Source organism: Ammodytes marinus, assembly GCF_949987685.1.
Source record: "Ammodytes marinus genome assembly, chromosome: 1".
Classification (NCBI taxonomy): Eukaryota; Metazoa; Chordata; class Actinopteri; order Uranoscopiformes; family Ammodytidae; genus Ammodytes; species Ammodytes marinus.
The window spans coordinates 8655714-8674004 of record NC_137230.1 but is presented as its reverse complement, the minus strand read 5'-3'; the positions used below and the strand labels follow the sequence as shown (position 1 = coordinate 8674004).

The 18291-nt window shown below is 41.1% G+C and overlaps 2 protein-coding genes across 3 annotated transcripts in view; one reads left to right on the top strand and one right to left on the bottom strand.

Moving 5' to 3' along the window:
* Positions 1–6403: 6403 nt before the first annotated feature.
* Positions 6404–10322, top strand: LOC307255294 (high choriolytic enzyme 1-like). The gene has a single exon (XM_080033973.1). The coding sequence runs from the start codon at positions 7277–7279 to the stop codon at positions 8066–8068; it is 792 nt and encodes a 263-aa protein (XP_079890099.1). The 5' UTR covers positions 6404–7276; the 3' UTR covers positions 8069–10322.
* Positions 10323–10461: 139 nt separating this feature from the next.
* Positions 10462–18291, bottom strand: part of mctp2b (multiple C2 domains, transmembrane 2b) — a 42280-nt gene continuing 34450 nt past the window's right edge. For both annotated transcript variants that reach the window (XM_080033951.1, XM_080033952.1), the window contains 6 exons: positions 17509–17622; positions 15914–15955; positions 14306–14415; positions 13953–14062; positions 13353–13450; positions 10462–11956 (listed from right to left, as the gene is read on the bottom strand). In XM_080033951.1, coding sequence (XP_079890077.1) covers positions 11906–11956; positions 13353–13450; positions 13953–14062; positions 14306–14415; positions 15914–15955; positions 17509–17622 — 525 coding nt within the window. In that variant the 3' untranslated portion in view covers positions 10462–11905. The remainder of the gene's footprint in view (positions 11957–13352; positions 13451–13952; positions 14063–14305; positions 14416–15913; positions 15956–17508; positions 17623–18291) is intronic.

The window sequence follows — 18291 nt, the reverse complement described above, 5'->3', positions numbered from 1 at the left end:
AAACAATGATTCTGATCCAAAGTTTTCATTTAAGAAAAAAAGATGAGTAATAATATTCCTTGATAAGGATAGCAGATTCTAGGATTAAGTCAAAGAATATTTGAAACATCCGATCTTGTATGGAATAAAAAATTAAAAGCATTTAAGTTCAATTTTTCATTCTGTTGGTCATTTATCCACCTCTACGTAAATGTAACATTTTAACATTACTTTTGTAAATCAGCACACATTTGCAGATTGCATTGTATAGTCTCTTATACACAAAATGAAATTTATTCAATCTCATCCCACCAGGATTGCATAAGGAATGAGTCTGGAACACTATTCTATATTTTTCATATTGCTAACAAATCCCACCAAAACCAACAACTGATTGATCCTACCAACAAGTAATCTTATTGTCTGTGTATCCACAACTTGCGGTAGCTCATTCTATTGTCATAAAACTCCTTGTGGTCCAAATACTATTAAAAACACAGTTGCACTGGGATCCTTCATCACCATGATGACGGGAACTGTAATTGATTTAAAGTCAGTAATAGACCACACTGCATCAGTGAATGCTAGATGAGTGTTACTTTTGCAGTTGCAAAGGGGGTATGTGGAAAGATTAGAAGTAGCTCAAATGAGTCCACAAATCAGAAATAACATTGTTATTTAGAAAATATATTCACATATAGTGTTGGCAAAAACACCTTAAAGCCACTACGAGTAACTTTGTCCCTTGGCGGCCCCTTTGGACAAAAGCGGTAGTATTTTTACGACGCCCGCTGTCGCAAAGCTGTTTTCTAGCTCGTGCCAGGCGTGCGAGTGTCAATTGAGAAGGGGGGCAATATAGTGCATGTCTGTGTGTTGAAAGTGTGAGGGCACGGACTCTTTTCGGCTCTGTGAGAGTGGTTAGTGACACTGCAACTAATGCCAGTCAGTGCCACACACACCTGATTGCAATGAGTTGATGCAGCAGTGTCACATATCTACTCTCACGGAGCTGAAAGATTGCGTGTCCTCACAGAAAGCGAATGAACGAGAGACGGTAGTTAGTATGGATCACGATGAGGTAATGTGTTTATGTTGTTGTAAATAATGACTATTTCCGATGAATAATGGTAATCTGATGATGGTGAAGAAAAGCAAACTTTGTGTTTGTACCGCTCTTTCATTTAGGAGTAAACACTGCAGTCTAGTTCGCTCCCGTGAAATTGTATACATGTTGCTTGGCAACGCCCTCGTCCCGCCCGTAGCCTATATCACTCTCCCCCTTTTAGCTTTTCTTCATTGAATTCTCTTTTTTTTCTTTGATGGTTCAGCCCCGTTATCAGTCCTCATGACGACAAATAACTGTCTCAAACAAGGCTCCCGCTCCACTTCCCTCACCTGGAGGGATAGGCTTCTCAAATCGCGTTGCTGCGCCACACTGAAATCTGCGACCATATGTGACCATAGAGCCTGCACGAGCGAAGCGAAAATCGGACTGGGTGTACGACCAGACCAAAAGCAGTAATAAAAACTATACAAAAACCTCTTTCTTTGCACTGATGGTCTCGTTTGCTGTTAAAGGTAATTTATGATTATCAGAGGAAACATCAGGCTGTTTAAAATACACTGTGTGCAAATTTTTTAGGGAAGTTGTATAGGCCTATTTGAGGATTAATTTTATTATTGAACAACTACAGTGCTCTCGGTCAATCCAAAATGTTAATGAACCTACACCTGAATGTTTACGAAAGTAAAAGTGAGGTTTTGTCTTTCTTACGAGAATATATATATGTTTTGCTATTATTAGGCAACTGTTAGTATGCAGAATTATTATGCAACTAAATAAAAAAACTAAAATTTTCCCATCTCACTTGTTTATTTTCATCTGTTAAAGTGAGGATAATATAAAACAACTCAAAATTTCCAAATAAAAATGTCCGACATGTCAAAAAAAAAAATCAGTGACCAATATAGCCACCCTTCTTTTCAATAACTGTCACAAGCCTTCCATTCATGGAGTCTGTCAGTTTTTTTTATCTGTTGACGATCAACTTGTGCAGCAGCCACCACAGCCTCCCAGACACTGTGCAGAGAGGTGTACTGATTTCCTTCACTGTAAATCTCCCGTTTAAGCAGGGCCCACAGGTTCTCAATAGGGTTTAAGTCAGGTGAGGAAGGGGGCCATGTCATCATTTTTCATCCATAAAAAATGATGACATGCGTTTACGGGCTAGCCATGCGGTTGAGTACTTCGATGCAGGCGATGGAGCATTGTCCTGCATAAAAATCATGGTCTTCTTGAAAGATGCAGACTTTTTCCTGTACCAATGCTTGAAGAAAGTATCTTCTAGAACTGGCAGTAGGTTTGGGAGTTGATTTTGAGGCCATCTTCAACCCAAAATGGTCAAACTAGCTCATCTTTAAAGATACTAATAGTTGCCTTTAAAGATGAGCTAGTTGGACCTTATCTTTCTCTTATTGTTATTTTATTTTATGTGGCTCAGTTTCGCCTCGTCAAAAAGAACATTTTGGATATCCGCAACTACATTCCTCCTATCCACAACTATCATTTCGGATATCCACAAAGACATTCCTCCTAGGAGAAATGACGTCTCTTTTGCCATTCATCTCTATGGGGTTTCTCATTACAGATATCTACAATTCAGTTGCAGATATCCACTATGTGAATTACGGATATCTGCAACTGAAATGTAAGTATTTATGTTAAATCGGCTTGTCATATGCACGCTTCGTACTTGTACTGGATGTCAAAATACCGCGTTACCGAACACAATCGCATCTTTTAGCTAACATTACAGAACATTAACTGTGAATTTAAACAAGCAAACCTAGCCAATATTCATGTACCAAACTTCCACTGCCTAGAGCGGGTGTAGATACATACGATGACATTGCTGATAAATGTCTGTTCAATATCCAACTTAAAACTGACTTCAACGCTGTGTAAATATGTCTGTAGCCTATTGGGACGTTGAAATTATGGGCAGTCCCCAAAATTAGGTATATAAAGAGTTACAATCTTTATCTAAAAGTAATGGATAAATGGTTTGAATAGTTAGGTAAACAAATGGTAAATGGTGAAAATAGTCCTAGTTATCTAAAATTAGGCCTTATGAATCATTATTGATATACAGTACGTAGGCCTAGCGTAGCCTACCTAAAAGCAGTGGGTGTAGTTAGTTAGTGATACATGTTTTAAATAGTTAGCTAAAGGCAATATAAATTGTTAAAATAGTAAGCTTAAAATAATGGAGAAATGGATAATATAGCTTAAAGTAAAAGGGAAAGGATTGAAATAGTTTAACATTTTTAAATTTACATTTTAAATGTAATTTTAACCATGCACAACAGAAAAATAGTAGTTAGGTTAGTTATTTAAACGGTCTATAGGCTACACACAGTTGTAACATGATGGATGGTGGAAATATAGGCGAGCCTACTTAAAGGTTCAGTAAGCGGACAGTTTTTTGAACTGACAGGAAGTTATAACTTATCATCTCAGATCCATAAGTGTGATAAAACATGATAAAAACCATCAAAACAGACATTGGGAAGGATTTTTACCTGCTCTGCCATTGTAGGCGCATACACATTCACCCATCTATCGCTCTGCACGTGCACCGGCACTGAGACGGGTGCCGGTTTGTAGCGTTCTCTTTTCTGATTGGATACATGTTTCGGGATCCCCGAAAAGTTTATTTGCTGATTACATGCAGAGTGAGTGACTGAGAGATCGGCTTAATGAACCGCGCACACTATATAAGTGATCACTGTACGAATAAAGAAAAATTTCACACTTATATTAACATAAATAAATCGCTGAGGCCTATTAATACACACTTGAAAATACTCCAATACAAATATCATTTGAATCAGTTTGAGTAGTTAATGTTTGTTGCAAACTACAGTAGCCTACCCAGCAATTTACGGTAGCCCATTTTAAACTGAAATTATACATTTATAACATAAATTCTGAAAGCTTTTCGATAGGAACAAAAATGAGTTTGGGGATTAGTAGGCCAGACAGGTTGGGGAGATCTACAGAAGACCTTCTGAGATATGTTTTTATATTTTCAGAGGATTTATTGAGTAGAACTTAATATAGGCCTACCTTTTTACCAGAGCTTTCCTCTGCAATAAAACCACAAACATTATTTAGCTTTTTTATTTTAAAACTCTCCCATCCCATTGCTGTACATTTAAAATTATAGTAACAAAACACCAACACACAACTTAATATCTATGTGTTGGTCTTTCTCCCTCTCCTTTTACAGCTCCTCTATCAATCAGAGCTCTTGTCTGTTTCTAGCCTCAGGCTCTTCTGGATCAAGGGTTTTGATGTTGGCCTGCTCGGGGACAACACAGTCGCCCCACCGCCTCTGGGCAGAAGCCTATAGCTAGTAAAAGCCGTGACTGTGATGTACCTGGGCCCAGACTCCCTGAAGGATTGTTAACACTAGGGAAGTGTTCAGTCCACACGGTCACAATCAACTTAATTAATGCAAGTAATGATCGTTGAAAAATAATGATATTATCATTGGGAAACATCAAAAAAACTAAAAAAAAATCCTTGTGCTGTAGGACTGTGAACTAAATATATTAAATTGGTCTCTATAACTGATATTTTAAAAGAATAAATAGACATTACTTCTTTTTGGAGAAGATCACTTTACTTCTAACCATTCAGTTTGAAATGCCCTACTTTACTTAAACACATTAGGAGGTTAACAGAAGTGATGGTAATGATCATATTTCATGATAATAATGGTGATGTTTGGAATCAGAAAGAGTGAACAGATAACATTCTGCAAGCAATTGAATACCTTCCCGTATTGTTCGACATGTTCCGAACATTGTTTTTATTGGAACCAACCAGCTTTAAGTGTTAAGGTTAATCTGTAAGGTTAATTAGCATTTTTCCCCTATACCTCTTTTGTGTTTCATGTCAATTGCTATATAATAATTTCTAGAATTAAAAGCCCATAGAGTTTCCACCAGCAGCCAGAGTTTGATGGTGTCGTATAAATAGAGACAAAGTGAGCCACAAACTAACCAACTGGGCATGCTGACAGCATGGAAACAGCTTCCTGCTGCTCTGCAGTTTGGTCACTGCCAGTTTTTTTATGTTGGGAGCCAGTTATCACCATGTTGCCCATTGGAACCCTCCATCCCATGTACAAACACACACAGTCCATGCTGGTCGTAGTTAATAATGTGTTGCTAAAGACTGTTAATGGATAATAGATATTAGCAGCCTCTACAGAGCTTTTTATTGCGGCGCCTCTGTCTTCGCACACACACACACACACACACTCACAGCTGAGAATTGTGCCGGTCCTACACGAGTTATAACAAGTCTGCTGAGACCGATCAGCTGCTGTAGTTGTGTCTCATCAGAATGCATGTGCCACGTCACATTAGTCCCCACGTGTGAACCTTGATTTTACTTGGTAATTTTGAAGCGTCTCGCTGCCTATACATATTCATGCTGAGCCTATAAGTGTCAAAATTAGATGTCCTTCCAGTGTCCTTGACAGCGGGTTATTAATATTGAATACGTAAGTCAACATTATAACTAGATGAAGAGCTATACAGGGTCATCGTCTGTTGCATTGTCCACAACCTCTTTTCTCAAGACAATTGGACAAATCATCACATTATTTTATATGGTGTAGCAATGTATAGGATATTATGTGTATGTTGCACTGGGCAGTTTGCAGTGAAACGCAATTTCAGTTCTCTAGGGGTGGTGTTATTGCATGTATTTCTCAAACAATCCAGTGCGAATTGATATCCATTCCAATCAGTTGATTTGTCAATTACTCCTATATGGAAAACATTTTTTATTCTTATTGTGTTGTTACGAGAGCATTTTTCCCACTAATTCTAAACATTTCTCATTTAAGCAGCTGCTGACTGAAAGCCCACGCTCCGACTTAAAAGCCATAAATCCCAGGGTATTACTTGGGGAACGCCAAAATCTTAACTACTCCAATTCTCCAATCCCTAAATTGGTGAGGCTGTTGATGCTTGTGGATGTTTTTTTTTTAATCCTCCGCCTCCTCCCGAGTGGTGTGCGCAGCCCTGTACCGGAGGTTTTTCTAGCTGCAGTGCCTGATAGGATGCTGGCTGCAGGCATCTCGTCACAGCAGCTGGGAGCAGGTCGCTGAGGTCCTCCTGCTCGTGGCGACGCCCAAGGGCCGTCAGCACAGCGGGGAGCCTGGGTCCCGGCAAGGTCTCACACTGCCTCAGCCTCCCTTCATGAAAGCCTAATGAAGAGGGGGGAGGGGGGGGGGGAGGGGGCTCAGGAAACTGTACTGTTGAAGACGCCCACAATCCTGCAGCACGGGAGCACGGAGAGGATGAGTATGTTGTGCAGGGGAATTCGAGGAGCAGAGACAGAGAGGAAGATAACATACTGGTCTGTGTGATTGTGTGCTTTTATTGCTGTTGGAAATGAGACACACAAAGTCCTCAGCATCTATGATTGACGTAAATAAATAAAAAAGGTATGTGTGTACAGATCGGACCCCATCCCACTCACAAGCAAATAGTAAAGCACAGCTTAGAGAACAGAGCATACTCTTATGTATCGATGAAAGAACACAAAAAACTTAATGTAGGCACTTATTACATTTTAAAAAATGAATCCACGGGGCACTGGTGGTGTAGTGGTTAGAGTCCCCCCCCCCCCCCATAGAGGCTCAGTAATAAAATCAGAAATGCCCAAAAATAATCTTAAAAGAAAAAGTCCAGTCATGTTGAAGCAAAATCAGTTAATCAATACAGTATACACATGGCTATTTATCCATTGTTAAAGATAGATGGAAGATACTGACTTTTGATATGTTGTTGTATAAGCAGTTGTATTTGAAAAAGTGTTTGTTACCTACGGAAGCGTATTGCTGAAAACAGGGGGAACAAAAATGTACAACATTATCTCATAATTACGAGATCTTTTCTCGTTATCATGAGATAAGGATCCCGTCATTAGGAGGAACTGGAAAGGTGCGCCAGACACTGCTTTGCTCAGTAGAACGTTCAGTGACAGACTGATTAGATGCTATGTTTGAAAAGTAGGTTTGTCTGTGGAGTCCACCCTAGAGAGGTTTATTTAGGCCTAGTAGTGTGGACCCCAACCCATAATCCTGCTGCAGACACACCTGTAGAGGAGAGTATAAAGAGCCATGACTGAAGTCAGTCAAACATCAGTCTTCAAGGAGAAGACTTCACAGCAGCTCTCCACAGTAACTCCAGATCCTCCAGACAGAGCCTGAAGATGACTCCCTCTGCCAGCTTCCTGCTGCTGCTTCTGCTCGGCCTCTCTCAGGCCCTTCCTCTCCAGGAGGAAGGAAGTGAAGAAGAGGAAGAAGTCCAAGACCCTGTTGACGTCACCGCTCGTATTCTGACCACCAACAACGTCACCAATGAGCTCCTGTGGGAAGGAGACCTGCTGGTTCCCAAAACCAGAAATGCCATGAAGTGCTGGGTGGGCCACGAGTGTTCGTGGAGGAAATCTTACAATGGCAAGGTGATAATCCCCTTCACAGTGGACCCAGAGTTCAGCAGCATGGATAGGCATAAGATCGACATAGCCATGAGGGTCTTCCACAAAAAAACCTGCATCCGCTTTAACCCCCGAGAGAGCGAGACAGACTACATCAGCATTGAGAACAAAGACGGATGTTACTCCTCTCTGGGCAAAGTGGGAGGCAGACAGGTGGTCTCTCTCCAAAAGTATGGTTGCATGTCCAACGGCATTATCCAGCATGAGATCCTCCACGCTCTGGGCTTCGAACACGAACAGTCCAGGAGTGACCGGGACAGCTACATCAAGATCAACCGGCAGAACGTCCAATCATCATATGCCCCCTACTTTGACAAGGTGGACACCAACAACCTGAACACTCCTTACGACTACTCCTCTGTCATGCACTATGGAAGAACAGCCTTCTCACGGCCCGGGAGGGACTCCATCACTCCTATTCCTGACCCCAACGTTGAGATCGGCCAGAGGCAGGGCATGTCCTACTGGGACATCGAGAGGATCAACTTGCTCTACAAGTGCTGAAAACAATGCTTCTGATCCAAAGTTTTCATTTAAGAAAAAAAGATGAGTAATAATATTCCTTGATAAGGATAGCAGATTCTAGGATTAAGTCAAAGAATATTTGAAACATCCGATCTTGTATGGAATAAAAAATGAAAAGCATTTAAGTTCAATTTTTCATTCTGTTGGTCATTTATCCACCTCTACGTAAATGTAACATTTTAACATTACTTTTGTAAATCAGCACACATTTGCAGATTGCATTGTATAGTCTCTTATACACAAAATGAAACTTATTCAATCTCATCCCACCAGGTTTACATAAGGAATGAGTCTGGAACACTATTCTATATTTTACATATTGCTAACAAATCCCACCAAAACCAACGACTGATTGATCCTACCAACAAGTAATCTTATTGTCTGTGTATCCACAACTTGCGGTAGCTCATTCTATTGTCATAAAACTCCTTGTGGTCCAAATACTATTAAAAACACAGTTGCACTGGGATCCTTCATCACCATGATGACGGGAACTGTAATTGATTTAAAGTCAGTAATAGACCACCCTGCATCAGTGAATGCTAGATGAGTGTTACTTTTGCAGTTGCAAAGGGGGTATGTGGAAAGATTAGAAGTAGCTCAAATGACTCCACAAATCAGAAATAACATTGTTATTTAGAAAATATATTCACATATAGTGTTGGCAAAAACACCTTAAAGCCACTACGAGTAACTTTGTCCCTTGGCGGCCCCTTTGGACAAAAGCGGTAGTATTTTTACGACGCCCGCTGTCGCAAAGCTGTTTTCTAGCTCATGCCAGGCGTGCGAGTGTCAACTGAGAAGGGGGGCAATATAGTGCATGTCCGTGTGTTGAAAGTGTGAGGGCACGGACTCTTTTCGGCTCTGTGAGAGTGGTTAGTGACACTGCAACTAATGCCAGTCAGTGCCACACACACCTGATTGCAATGAGTTGATGCAGCAGTGTCACCTATCTACTCTCACGGAGCTGAAAGATTGATTTTATTATTGAACAACTACAGTGCTCTCGGTCAATCCAAAGTGTTAATGAACCTAAACCTGAATGTTTACGAAAGTAAAAGTGAAATTTTATGCAGACCATGGACCTTTTATAAATGGTGTCGACCCCAAATTGTTAATGACACACACATGTCCTTGTGTGTGCAACAACATTATGAGCTGGATACTATCAAACCGTATCAAACACACGCTCGCACTTTATTTCGTCTCCCGTTCTGAGCGGAGCATAAATGGTAGGCTACAGCAGGGAAGGGGAAGGGGAAGGGGAAGGGGAGGAGTTTAACAACGCTCCTTGCTTCATTTCCCAGGAGCGCTGTAGTAGTTGTCTATATCCGGTTAGCCAGACGAGTGGCACCCTGCTGGTTATACTACATCACTTAGTTTGGAAAATATTGCTTTTATTTAATTTTAGGGAATGTATTCTAATATTTGTATGGATATAATATCCGATAGCCTCACCTTTATACTGTGTAGTGAGCATAGATAGAATATAAAATGGATGTAGCTTCCAGGCTGATCTCTGTTATACAGACTGCATCCAATCGTCCTGGCCTATAGTGTCGCCATATTGTCGCTGACGTATACCTCCGAGGCGAAGTGAGGGCCATCGGCTAGCTGTCACTCAAGAGGCCGAGCCCCTAATTATTCATACATTTTAACCTCCAATAGAATAAAAACTATCCTGGTCCGAAAAAATTCACCCCTCTCAGTGTTGTCATGGAGATATGACCTTAACCATACAGACTAGAATGTTTTTTGGACCATACCTTCGATAGGTTAAATAATGCTGTGACAACATGGGAGTCTATGAAAAATTACTGTTTTGGTACCTGCCCTTAGTGGCCACTCTGTGAACTGCATTGTTTGTTGTCACTTCGGCATTGGATGCTGGTAGAACTCGCGAGTAGAGTCCAGCTGCAGCCCCGGAGAACACTACCCTGGCGGGACAACACTACCCAGGCGGGGCGGAAGTACTGTGGTGGGGCGGAAGTGGTGTGACAGACGTGATTTTTTACTATTTAGCTTCCATAACATGTCTGCTACGTCACTCACTTGCCCTAACCCTAACCACCAAGCTGTGACGCCTGTTTGGCGTGACCTACTCAAGATGGCCGCCGCGGTGTTCCCTCAGCCGAGTGGAGCTCAATAGCGCCGTGGCTAATCTAATGTTCTATCTATATGTATTCTAACCTCTCCCTGTCCCCTTGCCATAACCCTAACCACCCAGCTGTGATGCCTGAACATAATCGCCAAAACAATATAGCCTAAATAACACAAACTTAGTATCGGTCTGCGGTCTTGTCATTGTTTGATGTTGTTAACTTAGCAGCTAAGCTAACAGCAGTTTATGACGTAGCAAAAAAATAGGCTACTCAAGATTCAAGATGATTTATTTTGTCATTGTACATGTTTCAGAACAACGATAATCTGTTTACAATTATACCCCGCCAAGAGACATAGAGTGACAGTAACCAAACATGGGAGACAGGGGGGATACACTGAAGAGTCGTCTACTCCTGAGGTATTTGTCTAAATAACTTTTTTTTTAAGCTATGAAAACTGTAACTGACGTGGAAATATTTTTCTATTACGTTTATTTGTCTAAAAAAATAATTCTGAGGTAACTTCCGCCCCACCACAGTACTTCCGCCCCGCCTGGGTAGTGTTGTCCCGCCAGGGTAGTGTTCTCCGGGGATGCAGCTGGATACTATTGGAACTCGCTGTGGTTGGGGCTTGGTAGTGAGTGACACCAAAATGATTAAGTATAAGCAGCTGTGAAGCATAAGTTGTTTAACTGAATGTGGTTGCGCTACACTGTATAAAAAGGTGAAGCTATTGAATATGATATCCATAAAAAAAATCTAAAATGTAATAAAAGCAATATTTTCCCAAAACATGTTTTATCGTATAACCAGCAAGGGACCACGGTTGAGTGAAGTGATTTCGGGGTCACTCCACTGTATAAAAGTGAAGGTAATGAATGTTTTTTATCTTATTCGGCATTGCCATTTGTAGACGGTCCCTGCGCTCTCGTTTCACGGTCCTCTCTACAGACCAATACGTGGAGCTTACAGGACATCTGGTTTCAGTAAAACTTAGGTTGGAGCCCATTGTTCGGCTGACGAAGATAGCAAAGATGCATCGTTGCAACAAAGATGCAACATTCCTGCAGTCTTTCACTGAACGTGTGGTTCTACCGAGCAAATCAGTGGCTGTGGCTCTGCTTTGCTCTTACCAATCTTTTTTCAATAATTGTGCCTGTTTTTTTTCCTGGTGGCAGCAATAAGCTGCCCTAGTTACCCGACAGTCATCATTAATATTTAAAACCACATGTACTTAAAAATAGAATATTTTCTCTTGCAAAACAGCTGACCAATTTTGAAATTGAAGCATTCAAATCTGTCAATGTCAAAATATACAAACACATTTAACATAAAATAAAAGCAGCTGCTGATTGATTATTTCAGACAATAAACTCAACTGTACAATAAAACACCTACGATCTTCACAACTAATATAACAAATTGCTCCAGAAATGCACAGATAGACACATTAGAAAAGATCCAATACGACGTGGTAAAGCAAGTATAGACTTCTTTGGTTGACCGCTCTGTAGGCGTTGGTGGACGTGAGCGGTGCTGTACAGAGCTGAGCTTCGACACAGCAAGTTAAGATACAAATCACCCACGCACCACAATACCGACAAGAGGTGAGATTCTGCAGACCTCCAGCAGATCCTCTGGAAACAGTTTTCAGGTTGAAGGCCGACTATCGTCAGCATCAGGTCCCGCTAACACAGCGTCCTCCTCAAACTTTCTACAAGACTTTCTTCTTCTTACTGTTGCCTCTCATCTCACCGTACTGAACCTGCAGGAAAGAAAAACCACAAGTACTTTTATGAGTGAAGCAATCAATCAATTACCACAGATGTTTTACCTCGATCATCTTTTAGTGCTTTTACTGAAATACTATTGGAAAACAAATGACATTCCCTACCACTACTGAGCGTGATTGACCACGGTCGATTTAGCAAGTGGTCAGCCAAAAAACAAGAGAGTGTGTCATCACTAAACCCAGAGGCCCACGCGCATCCAAAGGAGAGGGAGGAGGCAAAATGGGGTCAAACAGCTTAGAGTCAAGAGGACAGAGTCAGAGAGTGTGAAGAAGAGGAGAGAGACAAAATAGAGAGAATAAAGGAGGAGGAGAGGTCAGAGCAGAGAACACAAAGGGATTAGAAGAAATAGGGAAAAGAAATATAGAGAAGCCCATAGATTTCGTCTGAATAGATCATACTTAAAGCCCCTGTAAACCCTAATCCACAAAATCCTTCTATTTATGTTATTTGGGGAGTTAGTTGCATAACAGTAAACAAGTGAAAAGAGTTGGGCATATTTTCAAATCCAAATTAAAGATATTGTCATTTAAGTTTGATAAACTTCACATACATTTCTGTTTAGATCAGGGCCCGCTCTGGTGTTTTTTTTTTTTTTTGTTTTTTTTAAGATATTCTTTTGGCATTTTTATACTTTATTGATAGTGTAGACAGAGTTGAAATGGGGTAGAGAGGGGAGTGACATGCAGAGAACGACCGTGGGCTGGAATCGAACCCGGGTCCGCTGCTGGCCGAGGCCCATGGGGGGGACGCCCTACCAACTGAGCTAAGGGCGCCCCCCTGGTGGTTCTTTTAAGTATTAAGTATTTTCTATGTTCTATAAAAACAATGACCGTGGTGGAGACCGTTCGCCCACACAGGCCCGTCAAATGGTCAACAGTAAAAAAGCATTTAAAATAAAAAAGTTTAATACAATTCTAACAAAAACATATATTTTCAATCCGATTTTTGTAATGGCTTTTTGAGACACCCAACTTTGATATCATATTGATTTTCACTATTCAAGAGCAGGTTTCCGGAGGCGTCTAGTTTATGGACATGTTGCAGGCCATTTTGGACCATCAATGCATAACAAACACACTGACGGTGTGGTTGTGGTAGATGTGAGTTGCAGGAGATACTGGCTGGCTGATGCTGGGGAGTTCATACAGGAGACAGCAGCCTGGGAACAGCCTGCGCAGCAAAGACCCCCACCAGGGATGTATCATGACCCAAACACAACAGAAATTATACAGGGCTACATAATTATACAGATGAGGCTAATTATACAGACAAGAGTGGTGAATGCCTGGGAGTTGTTTTATTCCAATGCAAGGATAGCGGGCTATGGGATTTTATGGCTTCCTGGCCGGCTGATCCAGCGGGGCTTACCTTCTGCACATCGGAAGGCACCCTCGAAAGGAAATCCAGCACTTCATTGTTGTCAATGCTGTACGGGTTCCGAAATTTCTTGGTGAATTTATTGATACCTAAAACAGAAATTCACACCAACATATCATTAGCACTAGTCTCTCGAAGCTGTGCTCTTTGTTTCCATACAAACAAAATCCTGCGGAGGAGACTTGTGCTGTTCAACAAATATTGCTTCCTGAACTACAACACTATGCGCCTCGTCCTTGTTTTACTTTCGATTTTTAGCCTGGAACGTTTCTGGTCATTCAGGAAATACTTTCATCCATAAAGACTTCTGTATTCTATAGAGCTTCAATTTATACATCACTTTCATTTAGAAGCAGCTAATGTAAAAAGCATTAAGGGGAAGATGTGGCAGCAGGCACTAAATACTCCTGTGACTTTGTAAATCTTCTGGATAATAGAATGCTAGGAAATTAACAAAAATATAGTGAGACAGTGACTATTTATTATAAATATGACAGCAAATTAGAATAGTTAGTGGGCAGGGATCTGACGGGTAGAACAGAGACAGACAGACATACAAACACAACACAATGAAGTGGGTTGGAGACTCACCCCATAATAAAATGATGTAGCGTATGGGGATGAAGTACGTCAGGATTGTGGCAATGAGAAAGATCAGCAAAGCCAGGCCAGACAGGAATGGCACCGACCACTGGAAAGTGCTGAGAAATCATCATCATCAGTGAGTGTCAAGGACAAATCTCAGTTTCAGCATAATTTACTGATCTCTGGCTGTACAACAAATGCAGACCCCACTCATTAAGAAGGTTTTCTTTTATAAAAATGGATAATTGCAGAACAGGTTGAACATTTCTTGAAAATGTAATAATTACGATCCATTTCATACGTTGATCATAGTGTGACCCCTCTAGCTGAAATCTGAGTAATGGATATTTGATTCTTACTTTTTAATCCTCTCCCCAAAACAGGCGACCTGGTCCAGCACGGTTTGAACGGTGATGATGGTTTCTTGGACCATGTGGATTTTCTCCCTCAGCCCTTTTCTCTCCGACTCCTACGGCAGGAAAATAAAACGAACGTGACAGACCAAAGACGTGGAAGACAAAATGACATTTTAAAGGTAGTTCTATTGTGTTGTGTGGTCATATTCTATTGTGCTACATATGTTTATGTTCTGATGTGGCTTTGTTTTTTACAGTACACTTGTGAGGTACTGCATCACAAAATACTTCTTGGTTAAAGGAATTCATAAGTGCATTCTCTGAATATCAATATCGTTTGAGTTTGGAATGTACAAAAACAATATTTTTACAAACTTAGCTTTACAATGACAGACATATCTGAGACAGGCCAGAGCTTTGATCTCTACACCACTTTATGATAACATCATGGTGTCTCACCAAACCACTGAAACAGATTAATTCAATGCTGCCCGTTGATAAGAGCATCTGCACAATGTGAATGTAAAGGCAGATCTTTTTAAGAGCCAGTTAGAAAATGGCCTTTTTGAAGTGGAAGCTCGTCGGAATGGGCCTGGACTTCACATTATGACAGAGACGAGGTACGGTTCTCAGGCTAGTACAACTCCCAGGAGGAAAAAGGACGGCTTTAAAGTAAACAGAGGACGCCAGACTCTGTGAAGATCTGTGGAGTGAGAGCCAGACTTCAGACGGAGACACACGGCCACATGTCCACATCAAACACAGGCAGACTGAAGGAGGGTTAGAGGAGGTCTGTGAGGAAAGGGTCCATTGTTTGCTGGCCAAAGCCATGGTTTTTGTCACTATGTGAGCATATAAATGTGTGTGTGCTTCTGCTCACAAACACAGTGAGAGTTATCGCTGGCTCAATGCCATCCATACTTTGGGGACGAGCCTGGGAAGAGGAGCATCAGAGGGGGATCAAACCTGGGATATTCCAGATGTACACTGACTATCAATCTCAGAAACCACATGTAAGACAATGTAGTCAAATATCCATCAAACCTCTTCAGCCGTTCCAGGGTCATGTTCCCACTGGAACCAGTATGAGAACCACTTTACATCTGTCCGACGTAGACCATTCAACAGTGCATCAATAAACTGCTGTCATTCTGAAGAGATGTTTTATTGCTTTAAAGCATTGTCACACTTTGAACACAACATTTCAAAATGAGCTTTAGAGAGCATGTCTGAGTGCTGTCATTAGTCCCATATTGATGGTATTATATGGAGTGTTAAGCTCTGGGACTTTCCCAAACTCAGCAGAACCTTTTCCCCGCCCTCTCTATTAGCATATGAATGTCTTGTGACATGTGCTAACACGCCACTGAGGTCTTCATTAAGCCCAAATGTATTTCGGTACATTTACAAACAATACCACAAGTGGTTGGCAGGAATCAAAATGCACCAGAAGATTTTGTGCCGAATTAAGAGCTAAACATATCATAAGCAAATAACTTTGTCAACATGTAAAAATAAATCTAAAAACATAATTTCTACTCATCAGCATGCAGAGATACACAGGCTTAGTCAACAAAAAACAGCAAAAAAAAAGTCACCACAGGTACGTACCTTTTCGTCATCCTCCTCTTCATCCCCCAAATCCATATTGTCCTGAAAACAATTTGTATTCAAAAAGGTGAGATTCCAGTGATTCCAAGACTTTCTACATTAAACGTTGTCTCATTTTGTCCCAGTAACTCTAGTGTGCTCATGGGGGTTGACAGCTGACAAAGTCCAGGGATCAGCAGGGACCTCAAGGGCAGCCTTTTATTTGCACTCCATATATTTGCGACCTTAACTACTTAGTACTGCAACGACTGCACTACACTTTCTCCCGGGATGAAAAAACTTCTCCCTTATCTCTTAAATGATTGCTTTGTTTGTGAAAGAAGTTTCTGGAAAGAACTAACCCACATAGAATTGCAGATCCCCGGGGGCGCCCTTAGCTCAGTTGGTATTGCGTCCCCCCAATGGGCCAGCAGCGGACCCGGGTTCGATTCCAGCCCGCGGTCGTTCTCTGCATGTCACTCCCCTCTTTGCCCCATTTCAACTCTGTCTCTACACTATCAATAAAGCATAAAAATGCCAAAAAGAATTGCAGCAAACAAGGAGCACCTTTCAGCTCCTTGTTTTGGTTTTTCTGGCATATAGCTGTACCGCTTCACGGTGTTGTTCTGGCAACACTTTACATTAAGGGTACATTAACAAATGGTTAGTTAATGCTTAGTTAATGCTCAATTGGCCTTAACTAAGCATTAACTAACAGTAAATAACTGCTTAGTTAATGCTTAACTCATCATTACTTATCTAAGAATAGTTAAAGTAAGTAAACCAAGTATTAACTAACTGTTAAAAAGAATGCATTTACAGTTATTTAATGCTCAGTAAAAATGTACTAACCGTTAATAGCATCAACTAAGCATTAATTATTGTACCCTTATTGTAAAATGTTGGTTTGCTTAAATTAAAAACAACAGATGTCATTTTTGTGCTTTGGGAACTGGTGAATGTCTAATGATAATATGCAGCCCTACATGGTTGTAAATCAGCGGCTATTTCACTGATTTGCATTATAGCAGAGTACATTGTTGTCTGAACAGTACGCTGTGTATATCATTTGCTGTAACCTATACTCTGTGTGCTACACACTGAGCACAGACACGACAACACATCCTTTTTTTCCTGTGAAGCTGAGAATGGTCAGAAGAAAAACACAGAATTTTCAAATTTTCAGAGCAAAGGCCTAAACACTTTTTTTTCTTCTAATTCTAAAGGCCACAAACCAATTACAGTGAATATGATACAGGATTCAGGACATTAACTGGAAGCAGAAGAAAGCAGGGTTAGTAAGGGACAAGCACTACAGATTAGCTTATGCTATAATGATATGTTGTTGCATTAGTCTATTCACCGAGTTTTCTATGCTCATGTATTATGTGCTCTTTTATTATCACGTAGCATGGATCTAGGTTGCAGCTGGTTGCTATGGAAACAAACCATCTTTTTTAATTATAAGAACCAAAGTGTGTTCTTTATTGTAGGAAATAAAGAAAAGGGAGTGTGAACACGACGAGCCAGTGGGGTCATCGGGCTCAGGGAGAAGAAAGAAAGAAAGATGGAGGAGGCGGACGAGTAGAGTAGCTGCTCATAGGACTCAAACTCACCAGGTCCTGGCTGACACGACCGGAGCGGATCAGGATGTAGTTCCATGAGATGAGCAGGACCATGAAGAGGGGCAGCATGTAGAAGTCCCAGTACCACACCGTCACCACAAACACCTGCGGACAAGAGGGCCACACAGGGTCACATATCAGTGAGGGCTCCACAGGAGGATAAAACAACCTGCTCTTCATTAAGCCACATCCAAAGACCCTTTCAATGTCTAGCCAAAAGGTCGATCCGATCCGCTATTGATTCCATTAGCACTGGTCAAGTTGATGAAGGCTACCCCGCCACTATCAAAGCCTCGCCTTATGCCGACAGTTGGACCGCATACGCTGTGCAGGGCATCCACTCTGCTCAGCTGGACCGACTCTGCCCTCCACCCCCTGCATATGCATTGACATTAACCACCAAAAGTCTTAATTGCTCTGCCTCTCTCATCTGCTGTACATTAAAGCCGACCACGCCATTCACTGCAGCCACGGGGAGCCTGTGTGTGTGAATATGTCATTGATAGGACGCTTTTGATATAATGTATATTGGTAATGACCTATTAAGGCTTATGAGAAAAACAAGTGGATTTTACCTAAATAATACTTAAATAATTTACATTAAAATCCAATATAAAGAGGTGTGTCATGTCTAGCTCTAAATACTGGAATAATTTGGAGACATGCTATGGAAGACATTTAACAAAAACACATGGAACACGGATAACATATATTCATTTTAAATAGAAGAAGTACTAAAATCCAATATAAAGGGGTGTGTCCGTATGGTATATC